This window comes from Cydia fagiglandana, chromosome 21 (assembly GCF_963556715.1).
Source record: "Cydia fagiglandana chromosome 21, ilCydFagi1.1, whole genome shotgun sequence".
Classification (NCBI taxonomy): domain Eukaryota; kingdom Metazoa; phylum Arthropoda; class Insecta; order Lepidoptera; family Tortricidae; genus Cydia; species Cydia fagiglandana.
In genome coordinates this window covers 1,012,240-1,038,750 of record NC_085952.1, presented here as the reverse complement: position 1 = coordinate 1,038,750, position 26,511 = coordinate 1,012,240, and the positions used below count along the sequence as shown (strand labels likewise).

General features: G+C 38.4%; 1 protein-coding gene across 2 annotated transcripts in view; it reads left to right on the top strand.

Annotated features, from left to right (window-relative positions):
* Window positions 1-26,511, top strand: part of LOC134675061 (alpha-2 adrenergic receptor) — a 683,584-nt gene that overhangs the window by 321,001 nt on the left and 336,072 nt on the right. For both annotated transcript variants that reach the window (XM_063533217.1, XM_063533216.1), the window contains exon 4: window positions 10,874-11,017. In XM_063533217.1, coding sequence (XP_063389287.1) covers window positions 10,874-11,017 — 144 coding nt within the window. The remainder of the gene's footprint in view (window positions 1-10,873; window positions 11,018-26,511) is intronic.

Sequence of the window (26,511 nt, the reverse complement as noted above, 5' to 3'; positions counted from 1 at the left end):
TTAAGAAGCGATTGCGAGTAACGGAGCTATACAAGAGTTTTTATCGCCTGTTTAGAACCTTAAGTGAAAATTGCAGCTGCTTATTACTCATATAGATGTTAAGGTGGTAGAATTCACTTTGAGCTATAACACTAGCTGCTTAAGATCCATTATAGCGGCCAAAACGGCTACTGTGGATCTTAAAGCTATACATGGACCTCTTAAAGACCTTGATGTCACCAGAGCCTGTAACCTTAGAGTATATAGCTATTCTACAGCCGTTATATGTCTTTAGGTGATAAAATAAGTGCTAAGTGTCGCCTAATTGTTTGTTGGGTGTTGCGTCACTGATCAAAAAGGCTGTAAAGGTTTGTATCATAAAGCTGATGCGCGAAAATGATTAATTCGCAAATGCAGTTGCTTGGTCTACATTGTTATGGCTCCTCTACACGATGGGCCAGCGCCGGCCACTCCAAGGGACGCAGCCATGCGGTAGACTAAGATAGCAATGTCACTTGCTCCCTCTCTAACGCATAAATGCGTCCCTCGAAGTGGCCGGCGCTGGCCCATCGTGTAGAAGAGCCATTACATCCATAACAACAACAGTGATCCCAAAGCGCCCTGATCATCGCTTAGCTTACTGTTGCACTCTGGACTGTGCCACAAGTCACAAGCTGAGCATTCTATAGTTCGTTTTTTTTAGACGAATCTGCCCAGACCTTGCAATAACAAAGTATGGAGGTGTCAGCATCAACTTTTTATGAAAATATGTTTATACCTACTGAATTACACTTTCATACTTTGTCTCGTCAAAGTTGGTGCAGAATTTACTTAAAAAGGATAATATTATTAAAACGAATTTAGGCTATTTATAAGATCAGGGGATATGTCATGATTTTGAGTATCTTTCGTGCTAAACCTGATGCTCGAACAATATTAATTCGCGAATGCAGTTGCTCGGTGTACATCGTTACATCCATCACAACAACAGTGATCCCAAAGCAGATCACCGCTTAGCTTACTGTTGCACTCTGGACTGTGCCACAAGTTATAAGCAGAAAGCATTGCAGTATACTTCTTTACGATTTCAAATAATCCGCAAAATTTATCGTTACTGATTTGGTACCTCATACCTACATCTGACTTAAAATGTGCAAAAAATTTAGATTTTGTGAAAGGAAACCCTATTAAGCAGAAGTGATTAATCCGGACTTATTCCTATTGCTAAAAACAACAAAGAATTTAATTTAAAATGTCACTCTTGTGACCATAAATAAAAGGTCATTGCTTGTGATGTTTGTACTTCGATCTTCAAATAAATAAGTATACCTTTGGTAAAATACTAGTCAGTACGAAACATTGGAAATAGCCCTTTAACAACCTTGTAAGAATACAGCTAGGCTGACCTTTGACAATCTATTGATTCAAATTTTCAGTAGTAGCGTCCAGGTTTTAGCAGGTTGCGGCACAAAAATCATGTTTCGGTCGGTCGAAATTAGAGCAGAATTGAACCTTCGGTTTCAATTTTGGTATCGCCAAAAAATCTGGTTTCGATCGGACACTAATAAAAAGCAGCCTTGGCTCAAATTGACTCAAAAAGCGTATCGCTCGCCGCTCCAAACTCGCACCGCCTACTAAATCCAGCCAAATGCGGCATCGAATAACAGCACTCCTTCACCGCATTGCAAACAAAACGTCCTAACCGCCATCATGTTTGTACTATAACACGCCCTTATGTAATTGGTTTGGGTAAGCGCAGTGATCTATACACCATTAACGTATTATGGGATTTGGGATTGCGGGGAGTTTTGATTGGGAGGGGGGGGGGGGGGAGTCTTTTGAAGTTGAATTTATTGGTGGTTTAAGGTTTATTTGGGATGAATTGCAATGGTGATATGCCAGTACAGTCGGCAGTAGAAGTTGCTAAGCGGGCGAGGTGTTCAAAATTACCTTGACACGCTCTTATTCTCTTAGCAATAAACAGTCGTATTAGAACAATGAGATCCGTCAAATACTAGATATTGAAACGATATGGATTGGATATGTCAGTGTCAAACAAGTGTCAAAAGTGACGTTTTTGTTTGAAGTAACGTCAATTTTGACACTTGAAAGTCGCATCAAGATAATTTTGAACACCTCGCCCGCTTAGCAACTTCGGCTGCTGACTGTACCTATATGCGAATTAAGACTAGACCTTAAATATAAATAGAAATTATAAAAAATATTAAATTATACTTTTAATTTATCAGAAATGAATTAAAAGTATAATTTAAATTTCATTATAAAGTAAATGCGGTTTTTTCAATATTATGATGATATAAATTTAAACATGTGTCACCCAACCCAATTGAATAGCGGTTGGTAGGACGATTAAACCTCACTCGTTTACATACAAAACCGCAAAATCGTCGTTTTCATACAATTTGCGCGGACCGCGGTGTGTTTTAAAATAATTGTCTTGTTTTTCCGTTGGTTTATTTGCGTTTTTATTACGGACCGACTGCAAAAAAGTATTTTGTTATGATTTTAGTATAAATATGTCAAAAGGTTTTTATCACACCAGCTCCTAAAGGCTCTCTTTATCTTTGAGAAACTGATGAAAAATGTGCATTTATTTATCCACAAGATTGGCAAAGTGGTGATTTCATGCAACTTTTGATTTATTTTTCGTGCCTTGAAACCCTCGGAACGCTCAAGCTCTTTTTATACCTATAAAAATAAAACTGCGTTTGCTTACGGGGTAATACTTACGGCGTTTGTTTTCAGAAACAATTCTATTACAAAATGACGAATTTTTCTATAAAAAGTTAGTCAGTTACAACCTTTTGAAATTAAAGAGAAACTTAGTAACTTTATTATAGACGTATTAATTTCACTTACGACTGAAGTTATGTTTTTATTGTTGTTCGAGCATTAAGATGAGACCTTTAGTACGAGCATTTATCTTCTTTATGTGTTGTCTAAATAACATTTATCATTATTGTATCTTATAAAACAATAACTATGAGTTATGTTCATCAAATACTGTAAGGTGTCGAAATATCTTCTATGTTTCACATTATTAACTTAGAGCGACACACAACACACACAAATCATCTTTTTCTACTAATCGAACTATCTTCCATGTTTTACATTATTAACTAGAGTTACACACAACACATCTTTTTCGCTATCTGACATATATGGCACGATAGGTATTATTATTTTTTTAGCTTTAGGTATCTTAATTATAGTTCATTTTAGTTTCCTATTCATTTTATAACACTTAATATACAACACTTAATATAGTTCATTTTTATATGGCACTCTAGTTAGTAAAACTTAGAACATATTTCGTTTATTTAAATATATTGAAAACGGGTCACTCACGCAGCCAAAGACCGCTACATGTCGAGCGTTTTTCACCTTAAAATACGTGAGTGACCCGTTCTTAATATATTTAATAATATGTCTGTGTAATATGTCTGTCTCACGGAAGTTTTGTTATTAAGATATTTCGATTAGTTGAAATTTCCCCGCAGTAGTAGAAAAAGCTGTCACTGTTCGTCGAAGATTCAATTCACTCGAAAGTCTCGAAATAGTCGTCAAAGAGAGCTGCAGTCCACGATGCATTTTCGTTCCGGCTTAAGCAATAAAAGCTTCGTGGATAAACACTGCAGTTTATTCCCCGGCGCCTCTCACGGACGGAGTATACAGAGCGATGAATTATTCTAGAGAAATAAAAACAATTTATTTGGAGTACCTATAATGAATTAGAAATACGCCTTGTTTCGCGCTTTCGCGCTAAGAGAAACCACTGAATACCTTTTTTATATCAAATTCTATAAAGTTATGTACTCACTGAGTATAATTGCATGAATTCTATAGTAATTTAAATTGTATTTTTCTTAATTACTCGTAATGCATGTTAATTATAAGATGTAATAATGTTTTGAAAAGATGTGTCCCGCCGAGTTTGTTGCCGGTCCCAGATTGGGATACCCTCCTCCAATTGAGGGGGGATTTAAATCTTCTCGGGGCAGAGGTGTACGGTTGGAGCCGGTAAAGGTTTATTTGACGTTCATAAGCGCATTGTAATATGCCTACTTGAATAAACTATTTTTTATCTTTTTATCTTTTATCTTATCTAAGGTTCCGTACCTAAAGGGTAAAACGAGACCCTATTACTAAGACTTCGCTGTCCGTCCGTCCGTCCGTCCGTCCGTCCGTCCGTCCGTCCGTCCGTCCGTCCGTCTGTCTGTCACCAGGCTGTATCTCACGAACCGTGATAGCTAGACAGTTGAAATTTTTACAGATGATGTATTTCTGTTGCCGCTATAACAACAAATACTAAAAACAAAATAAAATAAAGATTTAAGTGGGGCTCCCATACAGCAAACGTGATTTTTGACCAAAGTTAAGCAACGTCGGGCGTGGTCAGTACTTGGATGGGTGACCGTTTTCTTTTTGCATTTTTTCCGTTTTTTGTTTTGCTTTATGGTACGAAACCCTTCGTGCGCGAGTCCGACTCGCACTTGCCCGGTTTTTTTTTTGTTGACGGAGTGATAAAATACGTTAAGTATTCCTCCGGCCTGGGGAGCCATGGGGGATATGTGGGACTCCCTCCTGCAGCCGCCCTCTCCTATTCAGAGGGGGAGATGAGGTATACCCACTCAAAAGCCACTCAGGCGTCACCCTTCTTACCGCTTTGAAGGAGCCATGGGCAACCACTGAATACCTACATTAACTGTCAAGAAATGACCTTGTTTACAAAATGGCCGTCGAAATGTTTTAAGTGTATTCGTGGGTTCAATCCTCGGTTCGACTGTATAAAGCAGCAAATTTCCTTTTTTTAAAGATGGTGACATATTAAATTCAAATAGATGGCTCGGATGGTCGAGATTGGATTTTTAGTCTGTCTGGAAGTTATGTTCTCACCAGGAGACTTTTCACCAGAAAAAGGTATTTCATGCACAGACGAAACCAAATTAGATGAAAGGCAAGGAGATTGTTTCAGTCCCAGAGAAGCACACAACCTAGTTTTTACTACATAAGTAATTCGTCATTCTAAAAAAGGTCATTATGCACATGAACCATAAATTAATACCCTTTTCTAGTCTATGATCTGATATCTAAAGATAGGTTAGGTATACACGCTCCAAAATTGAAGCACTCACCTTGTGTCAATTGTACAAGTTGCCTTTAGTCGCGCCCAGGCCAGCGAGAAGTGTGCACGTGCTAGCGAGCTCCCGAAAGAGAAATAGACAAGCTTATGTTTCACACCGAGTATGACAAAGATGAATGGAATGCCAAAATTAATAAAAAAATAACAGATTTCTTCGGAGGTATAGAAATAAATACGGAAGTGTTTTTTTGCTCCTTATGTATGAGTATAACCTGTGTATATTGATATAATATCATTGTTTCTACTGAAAAGTCTCCTGGTGAGAACTTAAGTCACAGAGAGACAAAAATCTCGCACCCAGTGCGCCCCTCGCCCCTCGCCTGTCACTCCGTTCTTTTATTTTGCCGATTGAAATTTATTTGACGCCGTATCTTGTGAAATGCGGACTGACGTTGCTATTGTTATTCGATAATGTTTTGGTTGACGACTTTAATATTGGTTATATGTATAAACTATACTCTGTATCTTTAGGTATTTAAATAGAAGTAAACAAAATCTACCCTCAAATTGCTTTTCAAGCCAGTGAAAACATTACATGATTAAATAATGTTGGTTAAAGTCAGGTCGTTCAGTAACAGATCCAGACGGTTTTGTATTTGGTTGGATAACCAAGAAATATAATAACTACCCGAAAATGTACAAATTATTTGTTTACTTTTATTTAAATACCTAAAGATACGTAGTGTAGTCTTGTACAGTCACCAGCAATAGTTGCTAAGCTGGCGAGGTGTTCAAAATGATCTTGACGCGACTTTATTGTTATGAGAATAAGAGCGCGTCAAGGTAATTTTGAACACCTCGCCCGTTTAGCAACTATTGCTGCTGACTGTAGTAATTGAATGTCGTTAAACACGTATTTCAAATGTTACTAAACGATTATGGCAACGCTAACGCATAATAAAATTATGGTTGGCAACGCCCGCGGTACTCCCATTTTAAAGGTTTGCAACGTACTTGTAACCCCTTTGTTGTTGCAGGTGTCCATGGGCGACGGTAATTGTTTACCATCAGATTATCATAAATGAGCGTTTCTTTTATTTATTGCCATTTTCATACATTGTGACCTTTTTTGCCACTTTTGTGTTATTTCTAGTCAGGATCGCGAGCCCTTTTCATCCTTATAGGAGAAAAAAAGTGTCCTAAAATATCCATACATGTTTTAATTTTTCCTTTTTGTTACCGCCATACAAATTATATGGGGAAATAGCAACACAATATCAATAAAAGCTTTGGGATATTTTTTATCCCATTAGGGTCAAAAGAGCTCGTGATTCTGAGTAGAAATAACACAAAAGTGGCAAAAATGGTCACAATATATAAAACCGGGCAAGTGCGAGTCGAACTCGCGCACGAAGGGTTCCGTACCATAATGCAAAAAATGCAAAAAAAAAACGGTCACCCATCCAAGTACTGAGCCCACCCGTCGTTGCTTAACTTCGGTCAAAAATCACGTTTGTTGTATGGGAGCCCCACTTAAATCTTTATTTTATTCTGTTTTTAGTATTTGTTGTTATAGCGGCAACAGAAATACATCATCTGTGAAAATTTCAACTGTCTAGCTATCACGGTTCGTGAGATACAGCCTGGTGACAGACGGACGGACGGACGGACGGACAGCAGAGTCTTAGTAATAGGGTCCCGTTTTACCCTTTGGGTACGGAACACTAAAAATGGCAAAAAATAAAAGAAACGCTCAAATAGGAACGTGACGATATCACAAAATAAACTCGCATATTGCTTCTCAATTTTATATTCGAACCAATCGAACGTCTGCTTCGAGCTGCTGTAAATTTATAAAATAATCTAATAAAATAGTCAGAATATTAATGAATTCATTCAGTTCAGACATCGACCGTCTATAAAACAAGACCCAAGGGTATTAATCTTGCATACACATGGGGAAATTAAATGATGCAGAACGTGCATTATTTTAAGGGCGGATTCGTGTTGTTATTATAATATCTTCGTTATATGACCACACTTGTTATATGGCCAAAATGAGAAAGATTCGCAGACTTGTGGCAAACTTCGGTTTGCTCAGTTGGTTAAGAGAAAGCGGCCATTTGTGTTTAAAGTTGTTCTTAAAATGTTTGCGATTGAATTGGGATTTTTTATATTACCTATTAGTATCACAACATTTTCCCATTTTTACTGCAAAAAGACATGCCCCTAACTTTTTTGGTCAATTTGGAAACGTTTTGAATACGTAGCAAAACGGGGAAAAAATGTATGAAATTCTGGGGATACTTTTTTCACGTATTAGAATCGAAAGAGCTCCTGATTCTGAGTGGAAATAATAAAATGGAGCATTTTTGTTTTAAATAGAACTAACCAAGTTTAAATTTTTCCCAATGCGGTGAATAGTCTTTATATATTTCCTTTATTAAAAAATCTAGTACAAATAGCAGCACTCCTAACTCTGTTCAAAGGTGGACCTTATGCCTTTTGTAATAAGGTTTACGAACTGTCAGTTAACAGTACCATCGTACCCATTGTTTGCATATGTACATATCTGCTTATAAAAATAGTTCTTGGGATTTACTTTCCGAGCGAATCCTGGGCTCACCAAGCAGGTGAGATGTAGCAAAACACCAGAACAATGCTAGAGAGATGATTAATAATCATAGCAATGTCTCGACTAAAATGTCGAATACCGCCACCTTCGAGCAAACGAGGCTCCATTCAAATTGTATGCATTCCGTTTTACGTCCGTCCGTCGGACGTCAGATTGGATAAGTTAGGGGTGAATGACCGTTTGATCCACGGACGGACACGTTGCTATAAAGACATACGGCCTGACCCGATTCGAACTCAGTTAATCTTATACCTGTAAACGAGCAATTCTTGTATATGATATATATTTCGAGGATATCGGAAACGGCTCTAACGATTTCGATGAAATTTGCTATATAGGGGTTTTCCGGGGCCGAAAAATCGATTTAAGGTCTTATTTCCGGGAAAACACGCATTTTAGAGTTTTATATGTTTTTCGAGCAAAGCTTGGGCTCCCAGATATGTTAGTGTCAAATGTAGCGTTTCTTCACTTCACGCCACTTTTGACATTGACACATCTAATCCATATCGTTTCTAGATCTATTAATTGACGTATCTCAAAGTTCGAATCGGGCAGATAGGTAGTCAAGAGCAATGAATATTGAATATAGATGGTGCTGTAGTGAGGTTAAAACTAGAGCTCGATTAAGAATTATCAACTTGTATGGTTTTGATACGACTTTAAAGATAGCTCACGCTGATTTGTGCATGCGAAATGAGCGCGGGCGCGTGCATGGGCGTGCGTGAGATGCGTGCCAGTCACTAAGACAATCTTTTTTAGGGTTCCGTACCCAAAGGGTAAAAACGGGACCCTATTACTAAGACTGCACTGTCCGTCTCTCCGTCTGTCTGTCTGCTTTATCTCATGAACCGTGATAGACAGTTGAAATTTTCACAGATGACGTATTTCTGTTGCCGCTATAACATCAAAATACTAAAAAGTACGGAACCCTCGGTGGGCGAGTCTGACTCGCACTTGTCCTGTTATTTTCTTATACTTAACAAATCTTATACATCAATGAATCTGTGCCATTTGGTAAATGATCTGTGCTTCGGCGTAACGGTTTGCTATTTGGCGCAGTCTGGCAGGACACATGAGTATAACACAAGTGACTGCCTTTATTCCGGCTTAACTTAAGTGGTCATTTGGCGGTTGCCCCACAAATATAAGAATAAGAATAATATTTATTTGAAATAACCTTGTTGACAATTATATAAATATTTCTTCTACTAGGTACTTCACTATTTCATGCAAAATAACATGAAAAAGATTTTCCCGACCATTTGTTTGTTTGTTTTGTTTTTCCCTTTTATCAAAGAGTGTAATAAACACTGGTTTGCATTTTTTTTGTCGAATTATGTATTTAGTGTGTTTACTTACATTACAAAGTTTGCGATACAAATATAAATTAACTAGAAATCATCATCTATTTAGGTAAACAGGATTTCACACATCCCAAAAAAAGTGTTATTAATATGGACATCGCAGAAAATCTATATTGCAGTATTGAGACGGTTAACAATTAGTACCTACTTTTGAAGTGAAAACTTCTTTAGCTGAGCACTTTTTGAGGTGGGGAAAAAATGATAAACTCGATACAGCGTAACGTAACGCTGACGTCATGTGTCACGGACAATGTTATTCACCAAAGAACTTTAGTCATAACGTATCATAATCAGGTCAATTATTTATAACTGGACTTTTATATTAAGCAATCTCAATGTTCTAATCTTGTGTACGGGCTGAAATACGAGGATCTCACAGTTACATTCTAACTTTATATCACTCAAATATAATTCAATAAAGCTACATCTTGATAAAATCGCTAATGAAAGTGAACTCTAGTACTGGTGAATAAAACTCAAAATATCATATTTAGATGCGAGGTCTGCAAGGTAACTTTACAATTTCTATTCGAATTTTAAACTATTAACGCTACAAATTTAAGCTCACTGGCCAGCAATTTCGGAACTAAAGTTTTTCAATAGAAAGGAGGATGGGTCAATTATATAATATAGTACTGCAGACATTTTGGACTAGTCATTGAGTTTTCACTTCTGTCGGCACTCCCGGAGTGCAACCCGTTTTTTTATTTCATTATAGTAAAGACATTAATATATTTTCTTCTTCAACATATCTTGCTTCTTCTGACAAAAATACAGAAAAAAATAAGTAACATTTTCTATAAAATCATTATTTCCAAAGTCCCAAATATTGACGGTAAAATAGTTAATAGCAATTTGTGTGGCCGCCTGAGCAGGTCAGCTGGAGGAAATCGTAAATATTAATGACCTGTATATAACTGATAGACTTAGGGACCGAACGGAGGATATTAAGATAAGTGTCCAGTATTAAGTTTATTGCTTCGTAACTGTTATGAAATAAACTAGTTTTCGGATTTGTATGAAGGTTTCTAATAGGTACGGGCCCAATACATTCCACAACTCTTTTCTTTCCGAACAGACTCTAAGGGTCTCCCCAGATATATCGACGCGCATTCGGCAAAAGCCGATAGGAAAAAGCTTTATGTCCACGCAATAAGAGCGAAGAAGCCGACGACGCGTCGGCCGGCGCCGGCCGATGCGAGCCGAGCCGAACGACGACTTTTTCGCTCTTATTGCGCAGACATAAAGCTTTTTTCCATCGGATTTTGCCGATTCCGCGTTAACATATTTGGGGGAACCCTAACATGGCATAAACGCGAACGCACGTCACATTATCGAGTGAAATTTACACTTGGGTATCAGAATTTCTGTCAACTCTAGTATAATATATTCTTCACTGTTCGATACATTCATCGATCGATATTTCAAATTACCTCCGACGTTTTAAGACGGCATTATCTCCGAGGTCTCAGAGAAGTACTGGCTAAAATTGATATCAACATCTAGCTGCCCTAATTATTCAAACTACCGCGCTTGGTCTTGTCTGTCAACTTGAATGTTTTCCACACTAGAGCCCATACCATGAGTCACTGACAGTGTCAAAACTGACATAAATACGCTAACGTCTACGTAATTTACTTCTGTACATCTCGCTCGCAGGTGGTAGCCACATAGGTACCTATGTCACTCGGTCGATGTATAACACTAACGATATTACTTACCGATAGTAACGATACTACCAATACTAATGATACTACCGATACTTACGATATTATTTTTGTTTGTCCCCAGGCGGTCGACTACCTAAAGAAGCGGACGCCAGCACGCGCTGCCCTCATGATAGCTGCCGTCTGGCTAATGTCAGCTTTAGTCTGCATCCCCCCACTCCTGGGCTGGAGGGTCACCAGACCGCCACAGCAGTTTCCACAGTGCAAGGTAATGAATCTTCTTCATCATCGTCATTTTTTCTCATTTACTCGTAATGCATGTTATAGTTAAGATGTAATGTTTTGAAAAGTTGTGTCTCACCGAGTTTGTTGCCAGTCCCATATTAGGATACCGTCCTCTAATTGAGGGGGTCTTAAATCTTCTCGAGGCAAAGGTGTAGGGTTGGAGCCAGTGTAGTTTTATTTGACGTACATAAGCGCATTGTAATATGCCTACTTGAATAATAAACTATTTTTATCTTTACCGTTTCCTCATGGCTGAGAATCGCAACCACATGAGGTACTTGTTTTGTGCACCAAGGTTCCCCATTCTGCAAATTTTGCCGCCGTATCAGGACAGCGCCTATGCAGATCCCTGGTAGGCCTTCTTTACAATATCTACCCAGCGGGTTAGTGGATGTCTACTAATGTAACGAATGAACAGACAAATAATTATGTTTGTTACTATACGAAAACCTCGTTTAGATCCTCTCCCACGCTGAGAGAAAAATCATCACCAGGAATTAAAAAATAGTTCTGTACTGGGGGAAAAAATGAATTTTTAGTAATAATTATGGACGTTTCACTATTTCTGTAACGTTTATTTATTTCTACAAACAGCTCAGTAATCCCAAATATAATTTCAACAAACAGATAATAGAAATTGCAAGAACCAATAGAAATTGCAAAAGTCAATTTGTTCCTATTAGTTAACTTTCCTTGTCCCCGGATTAAGTTTATTTTTGTAATTCTAAGTGTGTTTTTGTTGTACTTTTCTCTCAGTGTAAAGACATTTCTTGGTCTAACTCTACCAATAAAAGTCTGCAGGGATTTTGATAGCCCACGCAGTGCAAGTGTTATTTTAGACGTCAAACGTCTATGAAATTATGACATATAAATAACACTTGCACTGCGTGGACTATCAAAATCGCGGCAGACTTTTTATTGGTCTAACTCTAGACCACTTTTTTATATCTATACGGTTTGAAGGACCAAATATTTCAACCAAGTCTTCTTTCTAGGTAACTTTATAATATTGCTTACCTAATCTTAACATACCAAAAGTAAAAAGTTTAAATGTTATTAACAAACATCAAAAAGAGTGCCTAGAAAGATTTTGAACAGAAATCAAAAAAATCGAGCGACACATTTCTTTTGAAGATCGCAAAAAATGTCCCGATAATCAACAAAATACTTCCCGTTCCGGAAATTTTATCACTAACTTAATTAAAGAACAAAAACGCCAAACGAGCGTTCGGGATTCGAAAAATGCGTTCATTATTACCATTGAATAAAGTATCAGTCGCGTTCATTCGACGGTTTGTTACGTAAAAATTCAAGTTTTCGTCGGCAATTAATACGGTGTATGCGATTTTCAGCATATTTACTCCGTGAAATTCAGTCAGCGTTATAGATAATAGCTCGCTAGATGGAGTAAACGTTTATAATGAATACAAATTGGACATTTTAAAAATAATAATCATATTAGTTTATTTGTAAAGCCATTTTACACGTTAAGAAAAAAACAAAATAATAAGAAAGGAATAATCGGCAAAAATAATATTAATACACAATATGTATGGAAAATATTGCAAATTAAAAAGGTATTTCTTTCGCTCTATTTCCTTTGCACAACAATATTTAGCAACGAAAACCAGCTCCAGACGTAGATATAATTATGTGACGTACCTAAATGTTCACGCCAATTAAGTTTCATGTAACGTAGGCATGTCGGCTTAGCATGAACGCGTAACGTGAAATACCTCTGCGGGTCTACCGCGTAAAACAAAAATCTAAATTTATCTTTTCTGTCACACGAATATGGAAGAGCGATAGAGAGGTAAATAACCGCGGTCGGCCCACTGATGTCAGTGATGAGTGTGGCATAATTTTAGGTACGAACCTAACCGATAAATATACTGTTAAAATAATAGCTACGACATGTCGGTACTCTGTATTTCGCTAAGATCCCCAGGTCACAGGATGAGCCTAGTGTGGTGATCTAGTGTGTGCCTCTCTTTTAATGTTAATTTGGTTTTGTGGCAAAATTTTGAATTTGAATTTGAATTTAAATGTTCGTATTTCGTGTTTCTTCTAGTAGGGGATCTAGTACAGGTGATCCACGTCCCGCGTTCATTCGTTGCATTTTCGTTGTGACCCCGTTCGTGACGTCACACTCTTTCACACATCATTTGCTTTAAATGAAGTATTTTTCGTCTGTTTTTTAATAACACGAGGGAACATATGATTTTTTTATGCGAGTTCGCGTTTTTAATGGAAAATTCGTGTTAAATCGTGGATATACGGAGCTTTTGGAGAGTGTTTATGACGAGAATTTCCACCGTATATATTTTGTGGTTTTGCCCATCATCTCTGTTCCATACGGAATAATTGGTTAACTTTTATGGGTCACTTTTATAAAACCTGAAGTCCGATTCAGATATAGTTTGTTATGGCTTTGATCTTACTTTGACACGACCTTGAAGATCGCTGATGCTTTGATACATCAACTAACTGTACACAGTCAGCAACAGAAGTTGCTAAGCGGTCGAGGTGTTCAAAATTACCTTGACACGCTGTTATTCTCTTAACAACAAAGTCACGTCAAGATCATTTCGTCGAACACCTGGCCCTCTTAGCAAGTTCTGCTGCTGACTGTATGCAAAATGGAGTGAAAATCGAATGTTAGATGCGCGCCAGTCACCAAGACGATGGACGATGTCTACTCAGATTTTTTGAAGTGAAAACTTCCTTGGAGCACTTTTTGAGATGGGGAAAAAATGATAAAGCCGATTCAGCGACGCGTAACGCGTAACGTAACGCTGACGTCATGTGTGACGGACAATGTTATTCACCAAAGAACTTTAGTCATATAACGTATCATAATCAGGTCAATTGTTTAAAACTGGACTTTTATATTAAGCAATAAAGCTCAAGGTTCTAATCTTGTACGGGCTGAAATACGAGGATCTCACAGATACATTCTAACTTTATAGCACTCAAATATAATTCAATAAAGCTACATCTTGATGAAATCGCACTGAACTCTAGTACTGGTGAATAAAACTCAAAATATCATGACCAAATATATTTAGCTGCGAGGTCTGCAAGGTAACTTTACAATTTGTATTCGAATTTTAAACAATTAACGCTACAAATTTAACCTCACTGGCCAGCAATTTCGGAACTAAAGTTTTTCAATAGAAAGGAGGATGGGTCAATTATACATAGTGCTGCAGACATTTTGGACTAGTCATTGAGTTTTCACTTCTCTCGGCACTCCCGGAGTGCAACCCGTTGTTTTTGAATTTTTATTAGCCTGCTTTGGTGCCCCACTCACTGAGTTGCCCCAGCAGGGCAAAAGCCTCCCCTCGTTTTCTCCACTCGGCCCTGTCATCGGCATTTCCCCACCATTTGGGGTAGAATGCGTCCCGCCATCTCCTTTTCGGTCTGCCTGAACAACGGCCTACACCGCCTGTAGTGTTCCGCTATGCCTTACTCAGCATATTTAGCTGAGTATATCCCTTGTCTCATTGTGGTTTTCTTCTTCCTCGCGTTATCCCGGCATTTCGCCACGGCTCATGAGAGCCTGGGGTCCGCTTGACAACTAATCCCATGGTTTGACGTAGGCACTAGTTTTTACGAAAGCAACTGCCATCTGACCTTCCAACCCAGAGGGTAAACTAGGCCTTATTGGGATTAGTCCGGTTTCCTCACGATGTTTTCCTTCACCGAAAAGCAACTGGTAAATATCAAATGATATTTCGTACGTAAGTTCCGAAAATAAAGTAGTAGTAGTAGTAAACTCTTTATTGTACAAAAAGACATATTAAAAATAACATACAATTAGCAAGAAGTACAAAGGCGAACTTATCCCTTTGAGGGATCACTTCCAGCAAAAAAAATCTCATTGGTACGAGCCGGGGTTTGAACCAGCGACCTCCAGATTGCAAGTCACACGCTCTCACCGCTAGGCCACCAGCGTTTCATCCCTTGTCTCATCGTGATGTCAATCACAATGAGAAAATCAACGATGACCAACTCAGAGACTCGAACCCACATCCTTAGATTGCCAGTGCGTTACCAATTCCGCCAGCAGACCATCCGTCAATCAACGCGAATTTAGTCATTACAACTGTGACAACGTCACTAGCGACATCTGCATTCTAAGGTTTACAACTCACTCGCTCAGTTAACTTAGCTAACTCAGTTATGAAATAACTCCTAAATAAACATAAAATCAATTAACTCCGTAACACGTAACTTTTCGGAAGTAATGGCATTGTGTCGCCAACTGTACGCACTTGCTTCACCAAGAGCCTGTGGCGCTGATTGTACACAGAATACTACAGACGACCCACTTAAATAAATTAAGTTTAGCAAGTTAGCGGAGAAGTTTACAGGTCTTTCTAAATTAGCATTTCGAAGTAACAAGAACAGAGATTCGTAACTACAATACTTCCTCGAAGTACTTCACTTTCTTGGCGTCATGACGAGTAGGTACCTACCGACAAATTAATATAAAATACACGGTGTAACATGAGTAAACCGAATTATTTTAACAGCGTATTCCTGATCATATTTAGAGACATAATTGTCCTATAAACTTTTTTGTAAGTCGCCTAATTTCAGAGATATTATTAATTAAAAAAAAAGGAGATTTTATTGTTACATAGTGTAAAAGACCTTTTTGACGGTGATGTTGCTGCTATGGGACGTAGTCTAAATATCCTTATTGATAGATGTCAAAAAGTGACAAATAACACTTTGCAAAAAGCAGGTTCTACGAAAAAAAAATGTAAAAATAAATTTTAAGTGACAAGTTTACCAATAACATTTATTTTTTATGTACAAATACATTCAAAAAATTGAAAAAACAAAACAAAAAAAATTGTTTTTTGGCGAAATTTACCTAAACTCGTTTTACATGTTTTACTTCTTTTGACCGCAGAAATGCGTGGTTAAAATTATTCGGCTTCCTCATGTTACACCGTGTATATAAATATTAGAGGGACATCTTACACAGATCAACCTAGCCCCAAACTAAGCAAAGCTTGTACTATGCTATGTGTCACTTTTTAGCGATAAGACCGCCTGTTGTTACCTAGTCTTAAGCTTGTATTTCGCTTTTTGTATTTATTTTCCTAACTTTATGTTGCAATAAAGGATGTTAGGCGACGATATACATACATAAATTACATAGAAAACACCCTTTAGTACCGTTTGGTAACTAAAAATTCGTAACCAGCTTCGAAACGGGAAAGAAATGCCAATTCGTAACTGGCTTCAAATTGGGACTTTTCTATTACCGATTTGTAACCACTGGCTTCGAAACGGGAAAAATAAATCCCGGGTTGTAACTGGTTACAAAATGGGACTTTTGAATTACCGATTCGTAGCCACGGTTAGTTAACCAGCTTCCAAACGGGAAAAAATATCCCGCGTTGTAACTGGTTACAAAATGGAACTTTTGAAGTGGCTCATTAAGTTGTATACAGGGTGGAAAGTTAAGATGGGGCAGTGAAGGCAGCTTGCTGTCACTCAAAAATGATCTTGGGAAACCATCTCTAACTTTTTAAGTGGTGACAATTGGCATTTACAAGTTTTGGTAAAATGTACACTCAGCGAAAAATTATCAGTAAAACTTAAAATAAACGTATGCAATGTCAATAAGTCTGAAGTGCTTTCGTATGTACACCGTTCTAGCCTCGAATTGGTAGAATAAACTCCGATCAGTAACTCCGTCCCAATACGTAACCGGCTACAAACAGGTAATTTTGGATTCCAATTTTGTAGCCGGTTACAAAATTTAGTTACCAGACGGTACCACTCTGGCCCAATTCGTAACTGGCTACATACAGGGAATTTTAGATTCCCATTTTGTAGCTAGTTACCAAATTTAGTTACCAAACGGTAACACGCTGCCCCAATACGTAACCGGCAATTCGTAAATTTTGGTTACCAAACGGTACTAAAGGGAAAACACCTATGACTCAGGCAGAAATATTGGTGTTAACTGATAAAGCCCTTCATTGGTGAAAGCCGGATTTGAACCGACGTATTTAGCTATCCGGGCTAATACCTTGAACCCCTAGGCCACTCCACCACGGCGGAACCGGTTCCAATTTCTCGACTAATGTCGATGCGAATAAAAAAATCTGTGTTTTTTTACGATTTTTTAATTTTGGCACATTTTAATTCCTTTTTTGCGGACCCTGGCGCTAGGCCGGGAAAACGCTAGGTTGAAGAAGAAGAAGATAAAAATCTATATAAAAAATAATTTAAAAAAGTGGACCATCTGTAAACCCTACTCTGTGTACTTTGCGCCGGAGCGGCATTACTTAAAACTTGTGTCATTGTCGTTTTGCCTAATTTGCTCAAGTTGACGCCGAGTGTTGGGCGTGAAACAATACTGGCTCGGATTAGGGGGGAGGGGGGGTAAGTGCCCACCCGCAGTTACCCTGAGAAGCGGAAATTCGTTGCTAATACGTTATAACACTTTCAGTCAGATGTTCTATTCTATGTATTATTAAATTCTTATCTCCGCCATATGCAATCTGTTTTCATCGGTCACCTTTAGGGATCCATACATGACTTGACAGGTCTTATGACGGTTGCATAAATTGTATCCTTCAATCGTAGGATAAAATCTAAATCCGGGCGTCGCTAATGTTATGGTTCCAGTGACCAGTCGCCATGTCATCTATCATAACCTAAAATGCAGTATAAGTAAATCCTACTTTACAATATACAGGTATAGAATTCAAATACTAAACGAAAAATTATGCGAGCAAAGATTGACTTTATACCGCGAAAGATTCTACACTACCGCGTTGCTCGCGCGCTCTAGCGCCATTGGTCCAGGGTTTAAGAATGACAGAACGCATAGACTGAGTCTGCCGTCATATGCATAGGTGTTGTAGTTTTGAAGAAAAAGCTTGTTTCAATTGTCCCCGTTCTACCCTACTCATAAGTTAATGTCTTATAGCACGTTAGCTTGTAAAGAACGGCTAACATTAAAAATAAGTTTTCGTACGGTCAGCACCAGACGCTATAAATAAAGAAAACGAGATTATTTCTGTAGCCGGCGCTAGTTCTAAAAGGGAGGTTGTAAATCTCTAGAAATTAGCTGCTAGCCTTGTTTCTTGGGAAATACTGAAATGGCACGCTAATATTACGTTTTACTATTTAATGTATAACGTAATATTAGCGTGCTATATTCGTGCGTATTTTCTCTCTTGTCTCTTTTATTTTTTGTATGTATATTACTTTTTTTTGTCATTTGCTTTATATTCCTGTGTTAGAATTTGTTGTTGATACTATTGTCACATAATAAGTAACAGTATTATCATAAAGAACGGATACGCACCGCCCCGCCCCGATTCGAATTACCTCGTACTAGTACCAGTACTAGAATTCACTTTTATTAGCGATTTCATCAAGATGTAGCTTTACTGAATTGTATTTGAGTGATATAAAGTTAGAATGTAAGTAACTGTGAGATCCTCGTATTTCAGCCCGTAAGTACAAGATTAGAACATTGAGTTTTATTGCTTAATATAAAAGTCCATATTTAAATAATTGACCTGATTATGATACGTTATGACTAAAGTTCTTTGGTGAATAACATTGTCCGTCACAAATGACATCAGCGCGTTACGCGTTACCCGTTACCCGTTACGCTGTCTCGAGTTTATCGTTTTTTCCCCACCTCAAAAAGTGCTCAATGCCGCTAAAGAAGTTTTTACTTCAAAAAAATCCAATATGAAATATATTCCATTCCAAATAGTAACTTAACATAATAACTTCGTGTATATTGTTTATAGTCAAGGTTTAAGTATAAAGTATGCATAAGTAGACAGTGTAGACACACAAAAAAGCGACGCCAACGGATCTGCTCATGCCTGTTTAATGTGACGTCACTTCAAAGAGAATGGCCGCGGAAGAAAACTAAACGAAAAAATCTGTAAATGTGCAATGGGGGCCCTTAAATAGATTCTTTTGATAAACAATGCCTGACTTATATCTTTTAAGCTAGGTATACCTACCTTAAAATGGTAACTATAATGATAAGACATTTGATAGTTACGGCACGACAACTTGTTTAAAAACATCATAGAAGGCAAAATAAAAGGAAAGTGAGACAGAAGCAGGCCAAGACGTTGCTACGTAAACCAAATGTGACATTATCTATGAAAAGGGACCTTATTGTCGATGGCGCTTACGCCATTATTAACGATGCTCCGATATAAATACAATGCCACGCAACGCTATGTGGCGTAAGCGCCATCGACAATAAGGTCCCTTTTCATAGATACTAATGCCCCAAATAAAAGAAAAGGCTGGGTGTCGTGTCGTATCAAGAGGTCAAGGATATGGCATAAGAGAGGGAGAAATGGAAAATACTTTTTAGGCTTCCGTACCCAAAGGGTAAAACGGGACCCTATTACTAAGACTTCGCTGTCCGTCCGTCCGTCCGTCCGTCCGCCTGTCCGTCTGTCTGTCACCAGGCTGTATCTCACGAACCGTGATAGCTAGACAGTTGAAATTTTCACAGATGATGTGTATTTCTGTTGCCGCTATAACAACAAATACTAAAAACAGAATAAAATAAAGATTTAAGTGGGGCTCCCATACAGCAAACGTGATTTCTGACCAAAGTTAAGCAACGTCGGGCGTGGTCAGTACTTGGATGGGTGACCGTTTTCTTTTTGCATTTTTTTCCATTTTTTTTGCTTTATGGTACGGAACCCTTCGTGCGCGAGTCCGACTCGCACTTGCCCGGTTTTTTTATTGGCACTTGAGACCCTCGCAACCCTCAGAAGTCCACTTCCATTCCATCTTCTTCAATTTAAGAGGTACCTCTTCTTGTCCACCGACAAAGATTACTGATTTAGGGAACTATAGTTTGTCAAAGGACTGTATCATTTCAATCATAGACAGAGAGAATCATACTAACTTTATCTTACACTAGTACTAACACCCAAAAAACAAGGATGAGTATAGTTTTCCTGGTTCTTACTGACTGACAAATTGGTTTGACCAACAATTTTTTTTCCGTCGTATCAAAACAAGACCTTAACTAATTTTTAAATCAGAATTGGCCCCCCACTTTTATTACATACCTGAGTAGTAAAAGGAACTTTCCCTGCGTTTTATTATTCATAAAGATTATCCGTTGGTCCACATTGGGTGTCCGTACCCTCCTTATACCTCATATTAGAACCTCGTATGAGAGTGATAAATTTCATACGGTTAAGCTCTTTTGGGGTGGAAGTTAACTGTAATATTATGGTTGTAAAAATAGTAATTTGTGTACAGATGTCATTTATGTAGTAAAAGGCTGCACTACTGTTTATAACTTGCGTCATGTATACGCTTTAGATCTTAATTCGTATTTTCTAAACAAAATAATTAGGTATAAAAATTAATGATACACACAGATAAAACATCCACCAGACTTGGCATAGTCGCGCTACCCCTCTGCCACGCATACGGTAATTTTACTCCATGTTCAAGTCGAAAGTGTCTTTGTGTGACGTCCGTGTCTCTGAACGGACTAATCACGGCACGGGACTTCGCTCACCTCGCACCCCCGCATTTTTGGTAACATCGGTTGCATGAAATAATTGCTCTAAACTCGGTCTAGAGGATTCTTAGTCTATGTTTGTGTACATTTGAACGTGCCTACCGTGTACAGCGAGACGCAAAAGTGCATACCCACTTTGTTTATTTACACATTCAGGTTACAGCAGAAAAAATAGATAAAATGCTAACTAATACATACAAACAAAAACTTTACTTAATCAAAATATAATATAATATGTACATAGCTTAACACTCGACTGCAGCAAAGCCAAATATTATATTTAAAAAAATTATCACATTTTGTGCAGAGTCGATATTTCACCCTGTATGCCTTAACACAATTTCCGCCAACACAGCATCGTCGTGTCACATTGACATTTCGACATTCGACAAATTTTAAAAGAAAATGACGCAGGTGCAGACACGGGAATTCAATTTTTCCTGGCCCGCGGCCAAACATGACTTAGCAGGCCGGCAATGTTTGGAGGAGTTACGCTTTTTTTTCAATGTACTTTGTGTGACGAGATAGGTGTTTGAAATGGTTCGAGGGTGAATGTTATTTTTGTATGTAGGACTTCTTACATATCTGGGGGTTTTAAAATGGTACCATTTACTTTTTTTTCAAAAAACTATCAACTTTTGGGTTATTTAGACTCAGAATCAAGAATACTAATGAAAAAAAAAGAACGAGTGATTTGATTTTTGATGAATGAATGATGAAGAATGATTGAATGAGACACAGAAAAAAAGTTTCCCCAGTTTTTATACAAATGTTGGGTGTCAGTTTTGTAACGGCCCATACAAAATGTACCTATGTGAAAATGCGTTACAAATCTGTTTTTTTTGGGGCACATTTTTTTCGTGTTCGAAATCGATAAATCTCGTGATTCTGAGTAGAAATAATACAAAAGTTGATGAATTTTCGAAAAAAGTAAATGGTATGTATACTTTTAAGTGAAAATGGCCATTTATTTATTTAATGAGTGACAAAAACTTTTTTTTTCTTTTTGGGATGTTTGACATGACAAGTTTGAGATTTTTTTCAGGATTATTTTAGGGAATTCCTTTTTTTACTATTTACTTTTCGTCTTGACGAGATAGGCGGTGTTCATGATTTGAAGGTGAATGTTATTTTTATAACATATTTAATGTGTGGCTAAATATGACACTTTTGGTGTAAAAATGAAAACGACGAAGATCCCAAAATATAAAATGAATATTGACATGGATACTTACTGACTCGTACTCCATTGACTCAGCAACCCAAAATGAAGCTTGCGGCTCGATTCAGAAAATGAATTAGATTTCTACTAGACTTCAACAAGTTACGATATGGATAATTTAAAGATATTTGTAAGATAGATATGTCAAATTTGACGTCTCCGCGATTTTGGAGGTCCTCTTGAACGATTTCGACAAGTTATGTTATGACTTAGATATCCAAGTCACATCTAGTCGATATCTAATGTAGATCTAGTTGATCTCTAAATCGTCTCTAGATCTTGTTATTATCTCGAAATCCGAATAGGCCTGTTGGCCTCCGACACAAGACAGCGCCACTTTTCTCGGACATGGATAAAAACTCAAATCTCCATTCAATTATCAAAGTAGCAGCTCAAAATTGAACTCCAAAAGGGCGATATCAATCCTTTTCGTCCTTCTTTTATCGTTAAATCATTTCCGTGGAATAATCAACGTTTTTCGGCACACCCGAGGTTTTTATGAGGGTTTAGAGCCTATTAGGGCTTTTTTAATTTTTACTTAACATGATTCTGGACCCTGATTTGATTGGGTACGGATTAGGAAAAGAAAATACCTACTTTTTTGTGATTAGGTTGAATGATTCAGCATTCTAGTTTAAAACTGAACAGAGGTAAGGAATACAATCTCCATGTAATTTATTAATGAAAAAGTGTCCGTCAACGAGCGCCTTCACACGTACGAACCGCCTCTTGTACCACAAAGTTCGAGAGCTGTGCAGGGAACATCAGTGGAGGTTCTCGTGGACAAGGCGAGGCCGAATCTATGCCCGACAAGGCGAGGGAAAGCCAGCTTTCTCCATTCGCTCTGACGCAGACCTGCATCGGGTTTTTGGAGTCAGCACCGTTTGAGGTCTGGGCGGGCGTATGTAGCATATATTGTTTTGTCATTACACTATGGGACGGCAATTTCTGTTTGTTTATTTCACTAATTTTTGGCATTTATATAATTATAAAGTTGTTTATAATCTGCAGGCTCTGGTATCTATGCGACACTGGTTCTGTTACTGTTATACATTTTGTTAAAGTTACGTCATCTGTCTGGTGGTCTGTCTGGTCTGAGGAATATCTATATAACTATAATAGTAAATAAAACACTTAAAATAGGTTTGTACAATGCAGGTTCTCTTGGCACAAATCATGACAATTTCATAGCGGCTGCTACTCGGCAGGATGTTGATGTGTTGGCGATCAACGAATCATGGTTAAGGGCGGGTGAAGAAGGGCGGGCGCCGACACTTCCTGGATATAGTTTCCGGCATATTCCTAGACCGCAGGGCGACCGGTCGCGCGGTGGAGGCGTAGGCTTTTATATTAAGCGTAATCTCAAAGCTCGGACCTGGCCTCATCCCGTTGACCCGTTGCATAAGCTGGTGGAGCAGATGTGGATCACTTTTACTCTCAACGGAAAGAAGTTGGTAATCGGAACGGCATACCGACCACCTTGGATGGATCTGCAATTATTTTTTGATGCCTTAACTGACTCAGTTAGTGCAATCCGCGGCTACGATAATCTAATTATACTTGGTGACGTCAATGTTAACTTATTGAATGGCACCGACACAAAAACCACTCAGCTCAATAACTTCATAACAAGTACTGGATTAACTCAATTGGTGTCACAGCCTACGCATTTCACTGACACCAGCCAGACGCTGATCGACGTTGTCTGCTCTGACTTGCGGGCTGCTAGCACTCACATGGATCATGTGGGTTCACTGTATGGTCATTGTCTTGTTGTCTGTAATTTTAATATTAAGCGCGAGAAACTAAAACCTTACCACATTACCTATAGGCCTTTTAAAAATATCTGCGACAAAGATTTAGATGTGGACTTGCGGTGCGTGAGATGGGACTTAATATCAAACCTTGAAAATGTAAATGACATGATTAATGCTTTTAATCAACAAGTACTTAGTCTATTTAATGTACATGCCCCTGTAAAGACGTCCCTAGTTACAACACAATCCTACCCCTGGATTACTGACACCATCAAACATATGATGAGGCTGCGTGACAGTGCTGCGGCAGACTTCCACAAAAACCAGAGTGATGTTAAAAAGAAATACTACAAAGATCTTAAATCTGTTGTAAATAAAGCTTTATATTTTGAAAAAGTTGCATATTTCAAACAAAATATAAATAATAAAATAAAAGAACCTAAAACTTTATGGAAAAACTTAAAATCAGCAGTCTTGCCTAAAAAGGATAAAGAATTACCTACTTTTTTCAATAACCCCGATATCTTAAATATACATTTTCTAGAGCTGCCGGGAACTACAGGTGTCACTATATCACAGCTAACTTATTTTGAGTTCCATAAGCACAATGACTCTGTTTTCCACTTAGATACTATTAATTCTAGCCAGATTATCAAAATAATTAAATGTCTAAAATCTAACGCCGGGGGTTTTGATGGGATAAATTTGAATATGCTTATCTTAACTTTCCCATACACAATTGAGATCATTACAAGCCTAATTAATACCTCTATTGTTACATCCACCTTTCCAGATATCTGGAAGTTAGCATTAGTAAACCCCTTGCCTAAAGTATCAAACCCAACCATGCCTAAAGACCTTAGGCCCATAAGCATACTACCCTGCCTATCTAAAATATTGGAAAAAGTTGTCTGCTCACAGTTAACCACCTACCTAGAAAAAAACAATATTTTGCCAGATGTCCAATCAGGTTTCCGCAAAGGACGTAGTACAATGACTGCTCTATTGGATGTCACTGATAACATTTTGGATGCTCAAGACAAGGGAATGTGCACACTTTTAGTACTCCTCGATTTTTCGAGGGCATTCGATTGTTTGAATATTAACCTGCTATTATCGAAGTTGAGCTACTATGGTTTTGACCATAAAACTGTAATGTGGTTTGCCAGCTATCTGTCTAACCGGTCGCAAATTGTAAAAGTGCATCTCAGTGATGGTTCTTCACTTTTTTCTGAGAAAGCCGAGCTAACTAGAGGAGTTCCGCAAGGATCCGTGATTGGCCCGCTCCTGTTTATATTATATTCTGCAGATATTACATCTCACATCACGCATTGCAAATACCACATCTACGCAGATGACATACAAGTATATATATCATGTAAGCCCGCCGATATCAACAGTACCATAGGGAAACTAAATGAAGATCTCACCAGAATTGCTGGATGGGCTACACAAAACTGCCTACTACTTAACCCTAGCAAAACAAAATACCTTGTGTTTGGCAGCAAGCAGCAACTGGCCGGTGCCAGCATTTCAGTGGATGTTCTGCTAATGAACAAACCAGTTGAGAGGGTGTATGAGGCGCGTAACTTAGGTCTCATAATGGACTGCGGACTACGATATGAGAAACATACCGCTGAGACAATTAGGAGTTGCTTTTATAAACTTAAGGTACTGTTATGTATGTAAAGGGTAGTTGTAAGTGCATGCAACGGTGGCTGCGTCCACCGTCATTCTCGAAAATATAGTAGTTCATAAATGGCCGCCTTGCGTTTGTTTGTGCTCCCCGTTCCAATATTTAACAGTGGCGACGATTCGAGTAATTCACGCGTGATTTTGAAGGAAATATGTTGTCCAGTAATAATACTGTGGGATTGTTCGCGAGTTTTGATCACCAACAGCAAGATTGGACAGTTTATAAAAACAGACTGAATCAATGGTTTATCGCGAACAATATCGGTGAAGAAACGGACAAAGCGGGGATCAATCGACGAGCAATATTATTAAGCGCATTGAGTGAGAATACGTATCAGCTAGCGACTCATCTCGTGTTACCGGGTGTGTTAGAGGAAAAGAGCTTCGATGACGTGGTCAAGGCCCTGGATGGCCATTTCACGCCAAAGCGTTGCGTGTTTGCTGAACGGTTTCATTTTTATTCCGCATCGCAGCAAACAGGCGAGACCCACGCGCAATGGGCTGCGTGGCTGAGGGGACTCGCAGCGCATTGTGATTTCCAACACATTCAAGATACACTTCTGGATAAGTTCGTCATGGGAATGACGCCAGGTCGAGAGCGAGAGAAGCTATTCTCAAAGGACGTCAGTGAACTCACGTTAGCGAAGGCCATCGATTTGGCAGAAAGCGTGCGGTGCGCTCGCGCCGCCACCAGCACGACCGCGACGCCAGGACCGTCGTCGGCCGGAGCCGATAATTTGTTCAAGATCGCGAATACTTCGGCGACGGAAACAGATAGTGCTAAGTGTCAAGTGTGTGGTTCTGCTAATCACCAATCGAATAAGTGCAAATTCGCGTCATATAAGTGCCAAAAATGCAAGAAAAAAGGCCATCTTCGTAAAATGTGCAAAAATTTTAAGTACATGGAGGCGGGCGAGGTGAGCGAGGACGATGACGGTAAGTTATTTAACATTCGCTCTGTAAACGGTGCCCCGATGTACGCGGATGTGGTTATCAATGGATTAAAACTACGATTTGAACTTGACAGTGGTTCGGCTGTTACGGCTATATCGGACACATTTTATAAATCACACTTCAAAGATGTACCATTGTTAAACAAATATAAACGCCTAACAGGTTATAACGGTTATTTCATTAAAAGTTTAGGTATAATTAGAGTCCCAGTAACGTATGACAATTGCACACAAACTTTGGATATCCAAGTTATCGAAGATGGTGGGTGTCCCATTTTAGGGAGAGAT